The sequence below is a fragment of the Sceloporus undulatus genome, chromosome 1 (genome assembly GCF_019175285.1).
Source record: "Sceloporus undulatus isolate JIND9_A2432 ecotype Alabama chromosome 1, SceUnd_v1.1, whole genome shotgun sequence".
NCBI lineage: Eukaryota > Metazoa > Chordata > Lepidosauria > Squamata > Phrynosomatidae > Sceloporus > Sceloporus undulatus.
This window is the reverse complement of record NC_056522.1, coordinates 34728424-34746399: the sequence shown is the minus strand read 5'-3', so window position 1 is coordinate 34746399 and position 17976 is coordinate 34728424. Positions and strand designations below refer to the sequence as shown.

General features: G+C 40.9%; 1 protein-coding gene across 1 annotated transcript; it reads right to left on the bottom strand.

Annotated features, from left to right (window-relative positions):
* Positions 1–3162: 3162 nt before the first annotated feature.
* LOC121919865 (protein FAM133-like) lies at positions 3163–15980 on the bottom strand. The gene is made up of 7 exons (XM_042446841.1): positions 15868–15980; positions 13092–13163; positions 10547–10693; positions 8967–9019; positions 8053–8133; positions 6659–6751; positions 3163–4131 (listed from the first exon to the last, which is right to left on the bottom strand). Exons 2-7 carry the CDS (start codon positions 13159–13161, stop codon positions 4081–4083), a joined length of 495 nt encoding a protein of 164 aa, XP_042302775.1. The 5' UTR covers positions 13162–13163; positions 15868–15980; the 3' UTR covers positions 3163–4080.
* Between the last annotated feature and the right edge of the window lie 1996 nt (positions 15981–17976).

The following is a 17976-nucleotide window of genomic DNA, read 5'->3' as shown; positions in this document are numbered from 1 at the left end:
GTGTAACATTAGTAACTGATGAAGCATCAGGCAGCAAAGGATGGGGATGAACCCAGTCAGGAAGGAAAGTAACAAGGCTTCCCAAAGGTGAGGAGTTTAGTCCCACAAAGTCACAACTTGGTACAGAAGCCAAACAGAATTCAACCTACAAAACAGACATTTTATAACATTGTCATCCAAACACATCCTTAAGTGTCAGCCACTTGGCATGTATTGGTTTGTTTAGTGAGTTACAATAGGAAAAGTCCAACTTATCCTGTTGTAACCCATTTTTATGGTCATTTTGAAGGTGGGAACTCTTTACCAACTGAATAACAACCAAACTCCCACCCATCCACAGCCCCTCCTTCCATGGCCAGTTCTTTGTCACTGGGGAGCAAGGGGATTTCAGTGAGGAGATATCCAGTGATTGATCTGTAGCAGGATGGGTTACAACTGGCATTCACACTGACTTTCAGGGTCCTTGGGAGGTCCCTTGCAAATGACATCATTGCACCATGTCCAGCTACAGAAAAGTGGCTAGCTGTGTCTCAGCTGATCTCTTTGCTCTCCAGTAACAATGACATGTGAAGAGCTGTGTGGAGAGGGCTTGTGTCACTTCAGAAGTGGGGGTTGGAAGGGGAGTAGAATGGGGAGATGTGACAACATGCCACACATGTCCTCCTCATGTAGTATCTCAACTCTTACTACTTTTTTGCCATTGTCAGTGTAATGCACTGGGACAAAACACATGCTTTGCCTTTTATTTTGGCCAGGCATGATGGCAAGAAGCAGAAGTTATATATTCTGGTTATTGATAAACTGGTACTGTGTGGGAAGGGGGTACTGGAATTCTCTGTGGGTTCTGGAGATACAAGATGTTCAGAGCTAATGCCAAACCTTTAGAGCTAACCCTTGTATTAACCTACAGTAAGCTGGAATTCCTACAGGATTAGAAAATACCCCTGAACACAATGCACATTTTAATATACTTGGATGACGGTTAAAAGGAAAGTGAAAAAAAAATCAAAGTGTAGTTATACCAAAAACATAAATCATGAAAAAGTAATGAATCCGTAATGTGAACTGTGGATTCCTGCATCCTCTGACCTTTCCCCATTTCCCAGAATGGTATCCAATTTATCCATCCAACAAACAAACCAGCTTTCCTAGGTGAAATGGAGGGGCAGATGATCTGGGAAAGTTGGGGGAAGAGGGTATGTTTTCCAGAACATATTTGGAAAAAGTGGAAGTCCATTCATGCAACACTGGATTTTACCCTTAGGTAGGACTCATTCAATGTTAAGCACTAGGACACAATTTATCATTTATGCCAGGAAAAAAAGAGTTCCATATGAGCAACTGAGGCAGGGTTAACCAAAAATGTTTTGATAGATGTAGTATTTGTGTTCATTCTAGCATAGCATGTTAATCCAAGTTTGTTACACATGGGGACATTCTCTGAGGAAGTGCAAAAACAAATTTAAGCATGGGGAGAATATGAAATACCTCTTCAGAATTTCAGTAATTTTTTTACAGTTAATTGGGCACTGCTTAGAATATATAAATAGCAGAGCATTTCCATTTGTCACTGCATTTCTTTTCTGTTAAGGATTAGTGTGAACCTTCACATTTACAGATGGAGAGGGTGCCCTCTACTGTTACTTTTTGGGTTTCACCAAGCTGAAATCATAAAACTTTATAGATTTCAGTATCCCTTATCTGAAATGCTTGGGACCACAAGCATCTCCGAATTGGGATTTTTTAATTTTTATTTTTGAATACACAACTAGTGTAATATGTTCCTTGTTGTGTGTCTTTAAGTCATTTCTAACTTATGGTGACCCTATCATGGGGTTTTCTTGGCATGATTTATTCAGAGGAGTTTGCCATTGTCATCTGCTGAGGCTGAGAGAATGTGATTTGTCCAAGGCCTCCCAGTGGGTTTATGTGGCCATGCCGGGATTCAAACCCTGGTCTCCAGTCACAGTCCATTGCTCAAACCACTACACCATGCTGGCATGTACCTGTACTGTGCTTTTGAGGCTGGAGAGAGACATGAGGATCTCTGGAATGGCACGTACTTGCATTCCTGAGTCTCTCTCCAGTCTTCTTTTTGCCGCCAGCCATGTGCATCCACCTTCATGGTGGCAGCAGTGGGCAGCACTCCTGCTCTTTGTCTTACTCGAGCCTCTCGTCTTGTTTGTTCGCTGTTTGTGTTGTATATGAGATGCAAGGATGGAAAGAGACTGTGGATCTGAGAGGAACCAGCAAGAGCGCCACAGTCCCAGCCGCTGCCCTGAAGGCAAAGGCGAGCTGCTGGTGGCAAAAGGTTTCAGTTTATCGATGTTTTTGGATTTTCACGCTGAGGTGCTCAACCTGTACTAAAGCTGATATAAAATACATTATTGACTCACTCTTAAAACTTTTTGGAAACTTAACTGCAGCCTGCAGTGACAGGATTGTTCACATTAACCAATACTGTAACAATATTGGCTCGGGACAGACGGGCACAATGGGGCGCCGTCGTCACGTGTGAGAGGCGGCGCTTACAGACGCCCCTCTTACATGACAAGGGCATCAAAATGGTGGCGTCCTGTACAGGCGGGAACTACCATTTTGACGCAACGGATGCTTCGTGTCCACAAGTTGCAACGCTGTTGCGAGTGTGCCATTGGCGCACTGTGGCATCCCAATCACGCCACAAAAAGAACCTGCTTTTTGCGGGTTCTTTTTGCTGCGTGAGGAAGCCGCGCGGTTTGTTCCTCGCGCAGCAAAACAAGGCATCGGAACAGGGATGGGGAATGTACGGCTGTCCAGATGCTCTGCCATTATGTAACAAATACAAAAATTATATTTTTCTAGTCATTATACAGATTACGGCATCCCTACTAAATACAACATTCAGTTTCAGCTTTTCTTTTTATAACGCAAACTTATTAAAAGGGCGATGTGACATTATTGTATCATGTTCCCTCCTCCCACCAACCCTTCACTAATGTCAGCCAATAATGTAGAGTGGGACAAAACTGCATGATGACACCATGCTTTTTTCCTACTAAATATTAAGAAAAAAAATGAACATCTGTATTTAGCTAGTTACATGACTTGTTCTATTGTAAGCATTTATATAATCTGGAAATCTAATTTTTTGCTTTTGGAATGAATTCATTAAATATAAGGTTGATCAAACTCCGAAGAACAGATTTTATTTGGATTTTCTTTTAAAATAGAGGTTTATACACTGTGGGGTCATATTACATGACCAGTCCTATAATGAAGTCTGTTTCATGTATTGCTACACTTTACTGAAACTGATGGCCCACTGAGATTTTCATAGTGTGTACCTAGATTACACACTTATCTGCAGGAAAAGCTAGAACATAGACCAAGGAAAACATTTTTTAAAAAGCAGTGATGAACAATGCAGAAAAGAAAAGAAAAAAAACACCAAAAGGTAAGCTGTTTTCAGAATATTCACATAATGGCTACATTGTGCCATTGTATTTTAATTAATAACCTAGCACCTAGTTAATAACCTGCCATTAGGGTGTTTCCTATTTTGAAAGGAAAATCCATTACACTGAAGAAATCAAGTTTTAAAAATACTATTGTATTATTCCTCTAGAATATGCACTGCTAAGGCAGAGTTATTTTGTCCTTAACAAATATTCCCAAAACTAAATATATCTATACACAAGTATGTTTCCTTTTAAAGCATGTATTTGCAAATATTCAGCTTTAACATAAAAATGACAATGGACAACTGCTGATCAAGTTATATTCTGCATGCAGTTTCGGATATTCACAGTAGGCCAAAATTCAACCATTTTCACCTCACTTTAGAACATTTTAAAGTATGGACTTCAGCTCTGTTAGGGTCTCAGAAGCAGCAACAGTCTGCATGGGTCTGTGTTGGCAAGTTCTTTTCTTTGCCTGTTGTAAAGGTGGCATCTTATTGTCACAGCAGAAAAGTTTCAGCTCCTCACACGTTTCAGTATTCTTTCATCCCTTCACTCTGAGCTTGCATTTCATGCTATAGAGGAACAGGGTGACCAAATGGGTTACACATTTATTGGTCCTTGCTTAGTATCGTTTTTACTACAACGCGGAGTTCAAGAAATCAAGGAGTTCAGCACGGTTTCGATCACGCTGGGAATAAAAAAGGCCATCATTATAACAGCTTCATAGATGATTTAAGTAGCTCTTTCATGTATTATTATAAATCCACAACCTATGTTCATAGAAAAAAGCCCTACAATAGGAGTAAGAATCATTCGCTCTCCAGAAGCTGCATAACTGTAACTCCCAGTAATCCTCATCATTAGTAGTACAGTACTGGCAAAGGCTGCTGAGAGTTGTAGTCCACATGATTCCCACTTCTAGCTTATAGATTTCAAAAGGACTTACAAGGCAATGTACACAGGGCTGCAGTCACATAGCTGGATCCTATTGATGGAAAACCAAAGTCCTTTTGGATTCAAATTGATTTAATCCCAAAAATTTGCCAATTGTATTGCTACATAAGCAATGAACAAAAAAAAATCCTCAAAATAGTTTCATAACTGCAATAATCATCTTAGAAAATCCACACAAAAAGTCTTACAGACTTTTCTCTCTTAGCTGTTTTATTGCCTAGCCATTCAAACCTTTGAAGACCTTTACACAGGTTGTTGTTCTAGGCAAAGAAAAGCTACAGGAAAGCATCTCTGTGCCCCCCACACTCTACTGACCACATGGCCATGTTTTGAGGGTGCTGCAGCAGTTTAAAAACTGGGGGGGGGGACAATTTTGGTCACTGTACAGTTTGTAGCAAATTTTGATCTCCACAATGACAAAAAATGGGTTACATAGGCTAACAGGATGCTAGCCAATGTTGCCATGGATCCCTATCACCTAAAATGAGTTTCCCTGGTTACAGCTTTGGCCAGACTGGGACTGCAGTGTTGCATATTGTTTGAGGCCCTTGAGTGGAGAAAGCAGCTCAGGAATGTGAAAGGTAGTAGGAATGCCCTTACACCCCCCCCCCCCCCCCCGCCTCCTGCTGCATCATATTATAACAGAACAGGGGTGGGGAACATATCGCTGTCCAGATACTCTTGGACTGCACCCTCCTTTGGCAGTTCAGATGGACTACACATTCACACCACAGCATTAGAGGACTGCCACTGCTAGTATTTAAGAGTTGTAAACCAGCATAGTTCAAGAGAGGAAGTTAACATCATAGCAACACCCCGCTAGTTCTGGTTTGGAAATCAGACAGCTCTATCAGATACTGTTGGACTGCAACACCCAGCATCCCTGGGTAATCCAACATCTGCAGGACTGCAGATTTCTTCAAATCAATGTTCTACTAACCCTAAGATACCTCTAAATTTTACTGTAAACTATCTGGAGCTGTCACAAGATGCAGTCAAGCAATATCAGCCCAGGCATGCTCCCTTTCTCCCACTGTCTCCTAGGTTCCTTTGTTTTGGGAAGGGCTTGTCTTTAATGAACATGCTGTGTCTCAACTGCTCTTAACCATACTAATTTGATAGACTCATGGTGCCTATCTGACAAGTGGCACCTTTAAGTCCTGTCCCCAAAAGGCTCAATGGCAGTCTGTATTCTGTGGCCTCACTGGTATTTATCACATTTGTTGGACGTGTGGTAGTGGAGGTAGGATTGTAGCCTAAGGGGGCTATCCATGGTGCTGAGAACATTTGCGCCCAAGTAGGTTCAGCACTTTGGACAGCTCCTTTACTGTTTTGACTGAGGCCTGGAGCAGATTCACTGCCCCAGGGACAAAGCTACCAATCTTCTGTGTAGCAAAAATTACCTTTTAATTTACAAACTTCTGTATGTCTGAATACTCTGGGAGTCTTCCAAGCAGTAGAAATGATTACAGCTGGCCCTCCATATTTGCGGGGGTTAGACACAAAAGTACTACCCATGGATTCAACCCACTGTGGTTTTAAATGTACAGTACACAATATATCTGAATCCACGGTAGGGAGCATACCGGCAACCTGTTTATATCTTTAAGTCAACAGAGTTCCTTCACTTGCTGCTGTCTTCAGTGCTGCTCAATGTCATTTTTATTAGAGACTTATAAGCCTAGCCTCGAGTTTTCAGTCTCACCAGGCTTGAAGGGAGACCATGAATGTGAGGCAAGACTTAAAAGTCCCTATTAAAAATGGCATTAGGCAGCAGCAGATGTGGTGTGAAATAATCCACGAATAATCAAATCCATGAAAGTTAAACCTGCAAATGTGGAGGGGTGACTGTACTTTAATTCTGGGTGACCCTGTTTTACTTCCAAACTGATAGGCACTGCACAGAATACAATGTGATAAAAACTAGCACTCTGATCCAGCTGTAGTTATGTAATAACTGATGATTACAGATGTTAATCTGTGGGCAAAGAAAAATACTAGCAGTTTAGCAAGACTTGGATAAATAGCATCCTGGATGCTCATCTGCACTGGCAAGTATGCATAGTTGGATCAAGGTACAGAAAAAAAGTAGGTTGGGAATAAATTCTACATTTTTGTCACCATGTTTAATTTTGCAGAACACTTTAGAACTCCAAAATAATTCACAACTTAAGAGCTGAACATACTTAAATACAGCTGTAATACAGCAAATACAGCTATAATATTTTTAGAAAGCAATATAAAAATGTTTGAAGCAATACCTCTTTATCTTTTTTACTCTTCTTTATTTTCATCTTAATTTTCTTTCCTGTGATCATACTGTAGTTTTGATTCTTCCTTTTATCTTTCAAGTACTAAAATAACACATGATGATTCAAAAGCAAACAAATATGTAGCAGGTTAAAATATTTATAGTAATAATAAGTTATTAATCATGTTTTCCAGAAATACCTGTGGCCTATTTAATGCCAGAGCAAACCAAGCATGTGGAAAATGTGTAATGAATAAATCTCTTGAGTAAAAAAAAGCAGGAAACCAGAAGCTACAACAAGCTGAAGGTACTAAAAACAAGTAACACTGGTCTCATGGCTACAACTTCATGAAAAATCAAGGGCAGATTAATAAACATTACTGATTAAGAATGACATGCTAACACTCTTCTTCATCTTGCTTTCAAACAGTTTTTAGAAAATAAAATGAGAAAGAGCTGAGACACTGAAAACGAGCAGCTCCATTTTGATTGCAAGGATACTTCCAAAACCACTTTTCAATTGTTAATGAAAACAGACCGTCAGTTAATATTCTGGGGGCATTGGATGAACCAAAATAGTTGTGGCCTAGAGGTGATCTAGATGAAAAATTGTTGTGGGCCTCATATGGGAGGGATTGTTGTTGTGTGTCTTCAAGTCACTTCTGACTTATGGCAACTTTAAGGCAACCCTATCACGGGGTTTTCTTGACACAATTTGTTTAGAGAGGATTTTCCATTGCCTTCCCCTGAGGCTGAGAGCATGTGACCTTGCCTAAGGTCACTCATTGAGTTTCATGGCAAGTGGGGAATTGAACCCTGGTCTCCAGAGTTTTAGTCCAACACTCAAACCACTACGCCACACTGGCTCTCAAAAAAGTTAATAGATATTGTTCAAGCTACAATAAATATTAAAGGGTGCAAAGACAACAGCCCTCTAATACTGAAAACTGCTAACAACCAACCTTTTCAAATTATTTTAAATTCTAGACCTGCAAAATTTACAAATGTACCATAGAATTATAATTCCCCTTCATTGAAAGAAAAATTGAGCCCACTGTGAACCTTGGAAGACCAGTGGCAAGTTAGGTGACACTGAGGAAGAATGGAAGGGTGCTGTTGATTCACTGCCTCAGATCTCACAAAACTGCTCAAGTCTTCAGCATCAGCAATTGAACCAATAGGTCAACTCAATCTGCTTAAACTAATATCAAAAACACAAATGAAATTGCTACAAAGTTTCTCTTAAGGTTCACTCTGATCAATTACATCTGACAATGTGGTGTTTTGATTAAGTTATAATGAAATCTGAATTAAGACCTCTACTCTATCATGAAAATGACTGGATGACTTTGGGGCAGATGCACACTATCAGACTAAAGAGGAAAATATTTGTATTGCACCTACCTTAGAAAGCTGGACAGGGCCTGATTTGTCTTTCTTTTTTTTCTTTTCTTTCTTTTTCTTTAACTTATCTTTTTTCCTCTTCTAAAAACAAGAAAAAGATACCACAGGGATTGTTTATGTTCACAATAGTAGCCACAGAGAAACCATATGCATGTCCACATTAATTCAGGAGCTACCTATGCATGAGCCTAGCACACAGCTGGAAGATTTAGGCGAGTTGGTCCAAAAACCTAACTTTTCCAAGCCCTGACAGATTAAAGGGAAGAATGACATCTGCTGACTATGAAGGCACCAAGCTATGCAATTAACCCTAATCTGGACCAGTTTGGGGCTCCTGTGTCCTTAGTCCTTACATGGAGGTCTCATCTAGGAATTAAAAGTAACATCACAATGTCAGTAGCATGCAAAACTGCTACTATGTCTTCTGATGACTTGTCTCCAGAGCCCACTGACAGCAGTCTTATGGGCCACCCACATGATTTATGCATCATATGAGGAACAGTGTGATAGCTACTTAGTCACATTTCTGCTGAGCTGAACTGACAATGAGACATGCTTTTCCATGGATATGGAGTTCACAAACTTATCAAATCAGCTGAAGACAAGCAGCCATTACATAACTCTGTAGTTCACACTAGCAGTAAAACCTTGAAAGAAAGGCAGCACCAAGGGGAGGGGGACATAACCTGTGAGAGGTTGTCATGTGTCTCCCACCAATGAAAACTATCAATAGGAATCTGGTACCATGGTATCTCCTTGGAGTATAAAAGATATTCTGTATTAATTCAGAGTTGTACTGCAAAACTAAGATTTCTTCTCAGAAACATCATGTATTAAACAAAGCTACAGCTTTTCTTTACAGACAGTATAAATTATATGCACACTGATTTTCTCTTAACTGAATTTATTTTCACCTTTTTGTTGTGTTTTTCCTTTTTCCTCTTCTTTGCTTTTGATTTGGAAGCATCTAAACATTAAGATTTTTAAAAGTGCATGTTAGTGTTTGAGTAATACAATGTAAATTAAGAATTAGTTAACAAAGGTCAAGATTCAGAAGCTATCATCTGGGCTTGCTGCTCCTGAGATACTAACACACCACCCCTCCATCAAAAAAAAAACAAAAAAAAACCAAGAAAGCATAGTTCCTCTTAAAGACTTGGTGTATTCACAAACACTAATCAGTATTTGATTCAGACAGTGATCACAAAGATAATTTCTGTGTAGTAATGAACATACACATTCAACTTTACATGTGGTTACTGCAATCCTGATCCGGTACTGAAAGGGGTGGCAGGATGTCACTCTATCGGGACAGTCATCTCAGCCCCTAAATCTATAAACTGCTGCATAAAATGATAATTGCTGTATGCCTTCAAGTAATTTCCGACTTATGGTGACCATAATCACAGGGTTTCCTTTGCAGAATTTGTTAAGAGGGGGTTTGCCCTTGCCTTCTTCTGAAGCTGAGAGTATGTAACTTGCCCATAGTCACCCAGTGGGCTTCCATGGCTGAGCAGGGATTCAAACCCTGGTCTCTCAGTGTCCCAATCTGACACTCAAGCCACTATACCATTCTGGCTCTCTGCATAAAATCAGTGAAGTGTTGAAGGAAAAGAAATCTCCCAGAAAATGTAAGTATCCAATGGTCATTTCTTGCAAACATCTCCACGGCATATACTGAACTTCCCACAAAGATAAGGTCATAGAATCATAGAATCGTAGAGTTGGAAGAGACTGCAAGGGCTTTCCCGCATTCCTGCACTTTGCACTGTGCTCTTTATATGGCGGTGTGATGATGCACATTTTCTGCATTAAAGCAGAGTATCAGGGCTTTTTGCTCTAGTTTTTAGCTTCATGTCAGTTTCCGCCCTGTTTAGCACCATACAGTAGGCTTGAAGTTGGTTTGAAACCGCTTAATTTTGCCAGTGCCTCCCCTGCTGTCTCTACTTCATAGATTCATAGAATCCTAGAGCTGGCAAAAACCACAAGGGCCATCCAGTCCAACCCCCTGCCATGCAGGAAATCTAAAACAAAGGCCGCCCAGCCTCAGTTTGAAGACCTTCAAGGAAGGAGACTCCACCACACTTCGAGGGAGTTTGTTCCACTGTTGAACAGCCCTTACTGTCAAGAAGTTCCTCCTAATGTTGAGGTGGAATCTCTTTTCCTGCAGTTTGCATTCATTGTTCCGCATTCTAGTCTCTGGAGCAACAGAAAACAAGCTTGCTCCCTCCTCAACATGACATCCCTTCAAATATTTAAACAGGGCTATCATATCACCTCTTAACTTTCTCTTCTCCAGGCTAAACACCCCCAGCTCCCTAAGTCATTCTTCATAGGGCATGGTTTCCAGACCCTTCACCATTTTAGTCACCCCAGGTCCATTAAGATAATGCATACATGCATGTCTAACAATCCAGGTTGGCTGAACTTCTGTCAGTGTGTGACAACATCATCTGTAAAAAAGATTACTTCACAGTAGTGAAATAATTATTACCTCTACTGCTTGAACTGCTTCTGCTGCGTGAAGCAGAGGACCTTGAAGATGACCTTGAAGAGGAAGAGGTTGAAGAACTAGATGATGTAGTGGAAGAAACTGAAGAGGATCTGCTTCTACTCCGTTTTCGCTTTCTCTTCTCTTTCTCTTAAAGAAAAAAAAATACAGTGTGGGAAACTGATTAGGATTTTAATTTTTCAGTGTACTAGGAATGATGGTTTTAAGATGATCTTTTAAAATAAAGGCCTTCTTCAGCTTTTAAAATCCTTGTTGGTGACCCTGAGGTCTGTGAGACTGGGACAAATAAACAAACAGATAAATTTTTATCAAGATGGTCATAGCACTGCAGGACAACAAAGCTGATTCATATGGCAATTTGTTAAATACTGAAGACAAAGGAAGCTTATTATTTATTATATGCATTTATACCTATAAGCAAGCTCTAACTGTTGGATGTTTTTTTTAAAAAACTCTAACGATAGAAAGATCTAAAAATACAATGGCAAAACAAACATGATAAATCCCATCCCATCACCCACCCTGGGAGAAAGTTTGCCAGGGGCTCAAGAAGGCACCCGCAATCAATATTTAATAGGGAAATTTTATTAGCTCAATTATAGCACCTGAGAGGGTTTGGGCAACTCAAAGCAGGGACCAAACCTGTGTATACTGGTTCTGAGAAACAGAACTCCAGAATGCAAGGTCCAAATGTAGTTTTCTTTATAAAAGAGAATCACCAATCATACAAAAGCACACTCACACACACTCACAAGAACTAATGATATAAAAGGTGGTAGCAGACAGCGACTTTAAGGATTGCAGAAAGCAATACTGTACCGGTTCCAGAAGCAAAGGTTTCATTCAGGGGATTCTGTGAAATGAAATGGCTCAGCAGCTGCCAGCAATGCTGAGGAGCCAAGTGAGATACTGACAGAGTGTCTGTCTGAATCTCAAGAGAGACCAAACTGGAAGTGCCTTTCTAGGTATATTTATAGGGCAAAATAGATCCCGGGGCAGATTTTGAGATTAAAATGAAATTTCCAGGAGAGAAGAATGAGAAGGGAACTTGTAAATGACTAGACAATGGAATATCTCCTCCACAGGGAAGTATATTTGGGTTTCTGTTCATTTGAAAGCATCAGGTTTATCACCCACCATCACTCCTATCAATGGATTAAGGCTTAAGCAGATTCCAATCTTGATTGATCTATTCTGGCCATGCTCTTGAGCTTCCCCCATGCTAAGCCAGGTGCAATATGGTCACGGATGTCCTTGTATGGCATGGCTAGTTTCCTGCATTGGGGATGACTTTTTGGTTACATGACTAAAATATCCTTTCTGATATCAACTTGCCATTGAAAATGAGGAGGTCGCAGGGAGCTAGACCTTGGGGTAACAATTAGTGGGATTTAAATCCAACAAACAAACAAACAAACCAAAACAGTACTTGATCGGAGAGTGTAAATTAATCTTGTGAATCCTTCTAACACAGTTGACAATGTCCTCAAAAATAATTAGGAAGCAGACTGAACCTGTGTTGCAAACTGGTCATGTGCTGAATGCCAAAGGCTAGTTTAATATGCCAAAACATACACACACATTGGCTGCCAGTTTGTTTCTGGGCACAATTCAAAGTGCTGGTTATGATCTATAAAGCCTTATATGGCTCAGGTCCATAATATTTGGCAAACCGTATCTCCCAGTATGAACTGGCTCGGGCCCTGAGATCCTCTGAAGAGGCCTTTCTCTGCGTCCCACTACCATTACAAGCACAGTTGGTGGGGACGCTAGAGGGCCTTCTCGATGGCTGCCCCTAGACTCTGGAACTCCCTGCCCAGAGAAATCAAAATGGCTCCCTCCTTGATGGCCTTCCGCTGACAGGTTAAAACCTTCTCCACCGGCAGGTTAAAATCTTCTTTTTTAAAAAATTGTTATTAAAGGATTAGGGTGGTGTGTCATTTTAAATGTTTTAAAATTTTATCTTTTTAATTGTATTTTTATTCTTTTAATAAGTAATCTATTTTAATATTCTAACAATTTAATTCTGTTTTAAAGTATCACGCTTCCATGTTTTAATTGTATTGTTTTTAAACGTTGTGAAGGTGCTCTGAGTCCCAGTTCTGGGAAAAGAGCAGGATACTACTACTACTACTACTACTAATAATAATAATAATATTAACAGCAACAACACCACATAGAAAAAGAGAGCAAGAAAGAGAAAGGAAGACAGAAAGAAAGAAAACCAATATGTTACTTGTATCAGAGCCAGACAAATATTATTTGTACAGTGGTCCCTCCACATTCAATGGGGTTAGGGGTGAAGGACCCCTGTGAAGGTGGAAAAAATGCAAATAAAAAAAACGCTATCCTTTTTACCTGAGAGAACACCTCTCTAGGAATCTTCAAGTCTTCCAGTGCAACTCTGAGTCAACATCTGCCACAAACTGATAATAGAACCATGCTGGAGGACCTACAAATTTTACCTTATGTTAGCTGGAGGCCCTTTCCTGATATCACTGTAAACACACTAAAGAGTCCCTCTTACCTCTAGCTTGTGCCTTCTCTTGCGAAGTTGCATGCAATGTCCCGCCTTTCTCTTCAGGTCTGTTATCCATATCTATAATAGATACATACATATATTCATATTTTTACACACACACCAACACACTATGACCAATATATTTTCTATAAATGGAATCTAAAAACATCTTAGGCAGTAAAGATGAAGTATCTCCACTATCCAGTCCTACTGCTTATATTGTTCAGGCAAGATTGATTTACATGTACATACACGGTTTCACATGATTAAAGTGAACATTTGGTAAGATGAGGTGTTTTTAAAGGAAACTGAAAAAGAATCCTTTAAAAAAGGGTGTTGGTTTTTTTACAAAAATTAGACAACTTAGACCTCTCTTTTCTTCTCCCACTGAGCTTCAACCCATTCACCCCATCTCCAGCATTTTAAAGGGATGCAGGCAAATGCCACAGGCCATTTCTGCCAAAAAGGCAGTCTCTTAGGGAGCAGTGGTGTCACCCCCACCTTATGCACCACATGCATCTGAGGAAATAGGCTCAAGTCTACAAAAGCTCCTGCTCCCAGCTTCTCCCTTTCCTTTAGTCTCAAACGTGCTACAAGATACCTTGGCACACTGTTTCCCAGACTAACACAGCTTTGTCTCTGAATTCTATCACCACCTTAAGGTATAAAATCATAGAATAGAGTTGGAAGAGACCGCAAGGGCCATCCAGTCCAACCCCATTCTGTCATGCAGGAAATCCAAATCAAAGCATCCCTGACAGATGGCCATCCAGCCTCTGTTTAAAAACCTCCATGGAGGAAGGTTCCACTACACTCCGAGGGAGTTTGTTCCACTGTCGGACAGCCCTTACTAGTATAACCTGGTGCAGTCCCTACTCCCTGCACCCCACAAGTGACACTCCTGCATGGCTGTCTGAAAGATTAAACACACAAACAGGTGTCTGTTGTTGTTGTTGTATGCCTTCAAGTCTTTTCTGACTTCTGGCGATTGTATCATGGGTTTTTCTTGGCAATTTTCTTCAAAAAGGCTTTGCCATTGCCATTCTCTGAGGATGCGAGAGTGCGACTTGCCCAAGGTCATCTAACAGGTTTTCATGGCTGAGCTTGTACCCGAACTCTGGCCTCCAGTCATAGTCCAGTGCTCAAACCACTAGGCCATACTGGTGGTGTGTGTGTGTGTGTATGTGGAAGAGGAAGGAAACTTCAGCAGTGGTGAGTTGTCCCTTTGTATGCAGAAACAAAAATGTTCTCAAGGGCTTCATCCTCCCAGCAGAAATAACCTAGTTTGATGCCGTTTTAACTGTCATGGCCCAATGCTATGGAACCCTGGGAACTGTAGTTTGCTGTGGCACCAGAGCTCTCTGACAGAAAAGGCTAAATGTCTCACAAAACTACAGTTCTCAGAATTCCATAGCACTGAGCCGTGGCAGTTAAAATGGTATCAATCTGGATTATTTCTGCAGTGTGGATGCAGTCATGATCAGCAGGCAAATCCTTTCTCAGCAACAACCCTGGCAAGGGACCCAGTCTTTTAAGGGACCCCAAGGCTCCAACCACGCTGCAGAAATAATCCGGTTTGGCACCACTTTAATTGCCAGGCTTCAATGCCATGGAATTCTGGGAACTGTAGTTTTGTGAGACATTTAGCCTTCTCTGCCTGAGAGCTCTGGTGCCACTACATACAACAGACATACTGCCTAGTTGAAGAGAAGATGAAATAATACTCCTGTGCACCAAAGGCTTTGTGTTTGTGAGCCAATGTTTTGCAATGCCCTCTCTATATGGCATCTAGACACAGGTTGCTTATAGTAATATTCTCCACTCTTTCCAATTGACCTCCCATGAAGCAGATTTGTATCTTATTGGCAGGAAACAACGCGTAATATATTACCACAACGACGGTTGCAAAATTTGCCTTGGCTGCAAGCAAGTTAAGATGCAGCCATCAAAATTATGAATTAATTAATTAATTTTAGAGTATTTATACCCCGCTCTTCAGCCACAAATAAGAATTACACAGAGGTGATGGAGACACATGGACCTGTTACAGACTGCCAGAATAAAGCTGCTTGGGGTCTCTTTGGAGGTATGCTATTTAAATGATGCATGGGTCCTAAGAGTCCGGAGGTCATGCCAAAGCCACACTCCATTCCTAAGCACTGGAGTGCAGCTTTGGTGCAGCTTCTGGATTCTTAGGATGCATGTCTCATTTAAATAGCATACCTCCAAAGAGACCCAAAGCAGCTTTATTTTGGCAGTCTGTAATAGGCCATGGTTCCCGATCCAGGAGGCGTTTAATTCGATCTATATTAATGAGGATTTTAAACCTTTGCCTTTGTATATATTTGTATCACTTGTTTTTGTTACCTGTATTCTATTTTAATGGCTAATAGCTTTTAGGAATAAACAATCTCTCTGTCAAAGAGATGCCACAATAAACTACAATTCCCAGGATTCCATAGCACTTAAAGCAGTCTCAAACTGGATTATTCCTGCAGTGTGTCGATGCCTTGAGGCTAACCAGATTCCCTCGAAGCCACAGCCTTCCTGGCCACAAAATGGCGGGCAGTTAATGCTGTTACTACTACTATTGCTATTCGAAGTTACAGTTGCTGTTGTTGTTGTTGTTGTGTGCTTTAAGTCCTTTCCCACTTGTGGCGACCCTGAGGCTTTCTTGGCATTGGGTTTCCTTGTTAGGTTTCCTCAGGGAGTTCGCCTTTGCCCTTGCCTTCCCCTGAGGCTGAGAGAGTGTGACTTGCCCCAAGGGACGCCGCCATACTACCTGCTTGTGACTCGAGGCAGCCGGGCCTGCGGTTCCTGCGATGGAGGCCTTCACAGAAAAGAGGCTCTGCGGGAAACCGGAACCACAACGCCGAGCGCCGCCGACGCCTGCCGGGACAAGAAAAAGAGCACACATCCCGGAAGTGGGTGAAGCTAAGGCACGCCCAATTTTGCCCTCACGTTTGCCAGGTTCTTTATTAACTGTCTGTGGAACCCTGAGGAAGGAAAAGGAGGAGACCCTCTGAGGGACAGGACAGAACACACATCCCGGAAGTGGGTGAAGCCAAGACACGCCCCCTTTTGCCCTGACTCTTGCCACTTGCCAGGTTCTTTATTAACTGTCTGTTGAACCTTGAGGAAGGAAGAGAAGTCCTTCTGAAGGACTGTGGGGCAGGGAATATAATAATAATAATAATAATAATAATAATAATAATAATAATAATAATAATAATAATAATAATAATAATAATAATAATAAATTATGATAATATAATACCCTATATTATATTATATATTACAATAGAACATTTATATATTATATATAAATATAATATATAAACATAATTTTATATTATATATATATATATATATATATAATTATATTATATTATTATTATATTATTATAATAATATAATTTATTATTATTATTATTATTATTATTATTATTATTATTATTTCTATCCCGGCTCTTCAATAAAATCTAGGCAGCTTACATCAATAAAAAAAATATATACAACACAATAAAATAAATCCCCTTTCTCTCCCCCCCCCCCATCTCTAAACCAATCCACATAATACAAACGTTGTAAAAACACAGTTAAAATCATTAAAAGAGCCATTGTTGTGTGTCTTCAAGTCTTTTCAGACTTTTTGGGCCACCATTCTCAGCCATGGATAACACCAAAAACAACCTAGGTGGGGGAAATTAAATGACTTATATATATATAGCATATATAGATATAGATATAAGAGAGGGACACCTGGCTGAATGAGAATACATGTGAAAGGGATCTGGGAGTCCAAGTAGAACACAAGTTGAACATGAATCAACAGTTCAATGCGGCAGCTAAAAAGGCCAGTGCAATTTTAGGCTGCATCAATAGAAGTATAGTGTCTAGATCAAGAGAAGTAATAGGGCCACTATATTCTGCTCTGGTCAGGCCCCACCTGGAATATTGTGTCCAGTTTTGGGCACCACAATTCAAAAGGGACATTGAGAAACTGGAGCGTGTCCAAAGGAGGGCAACTAAAATTGTGAAGGGTCTGGAAATCATAATAATATAATAATAATAATAATAAAATTTTATTTGTACCCCGCCCTTCCAAATAGATCAGGGCGGCTTACAGAATGCACCAAAGTGCAACAATATACAAATTAAAAACAGATTAAAACAACAACAGTCCACAAAAACAATAAAAGACCCCATTAGCCCAACCTCACGGCCACGAGAGAGGAGGGAGGCCCACAGGATGTTTAGTCGGGGAATGCCTGATTAAATAGGAAGGTTTTAAGTCCCTTCCTAAATTGGGCCAGGGTGGTAGATGAGCGGAGCTCTATGGGCAGCGTGTTCCAAAGGGCTGGGGCAGCTGTGGAAAAGGATCTTCTGGCCGTAACGGCCAACCTTGCCCCAGGCACCTTCAGGAGTTGCTGCCCAGATGTTCTGAGGGTGCGAGGCGGAATGTACGGGGAGAGACGGTCCTTCAGGAATCCTGGGCCCAAGCCATTTAGGGCTTTATAGGTAATAACCAACGCCTTATATTGAGCTCGGAAGCGAATAGGCAGCCAATGGAGATCTTTAAGCACAGGTGTTATATGGCTGGTCCTGGGAGCACCAGTGACCAGCCGTGCTGCCATGTTCTGCACTACTTGGAGCTTCCGAGTTTGGTATAAGGGTTGCCCCATGTAGAGTACGTTGCAGAAATCCAGTCTCGAAGTTACCAGAGCATGTACAACAGTTTCAAGGTCCCTCTGGGCCAGGTATGGGCGCAGCTGGCGAATCAGCCGAAGCTGATAACAGGTACTCTTGACCGTCGCATTCACCTGAGCAGTCAGGTGAAGGGACGAGTCAAGAAGCACCCCCAGACTGCGCACGGAGTCCTTCACGGGGA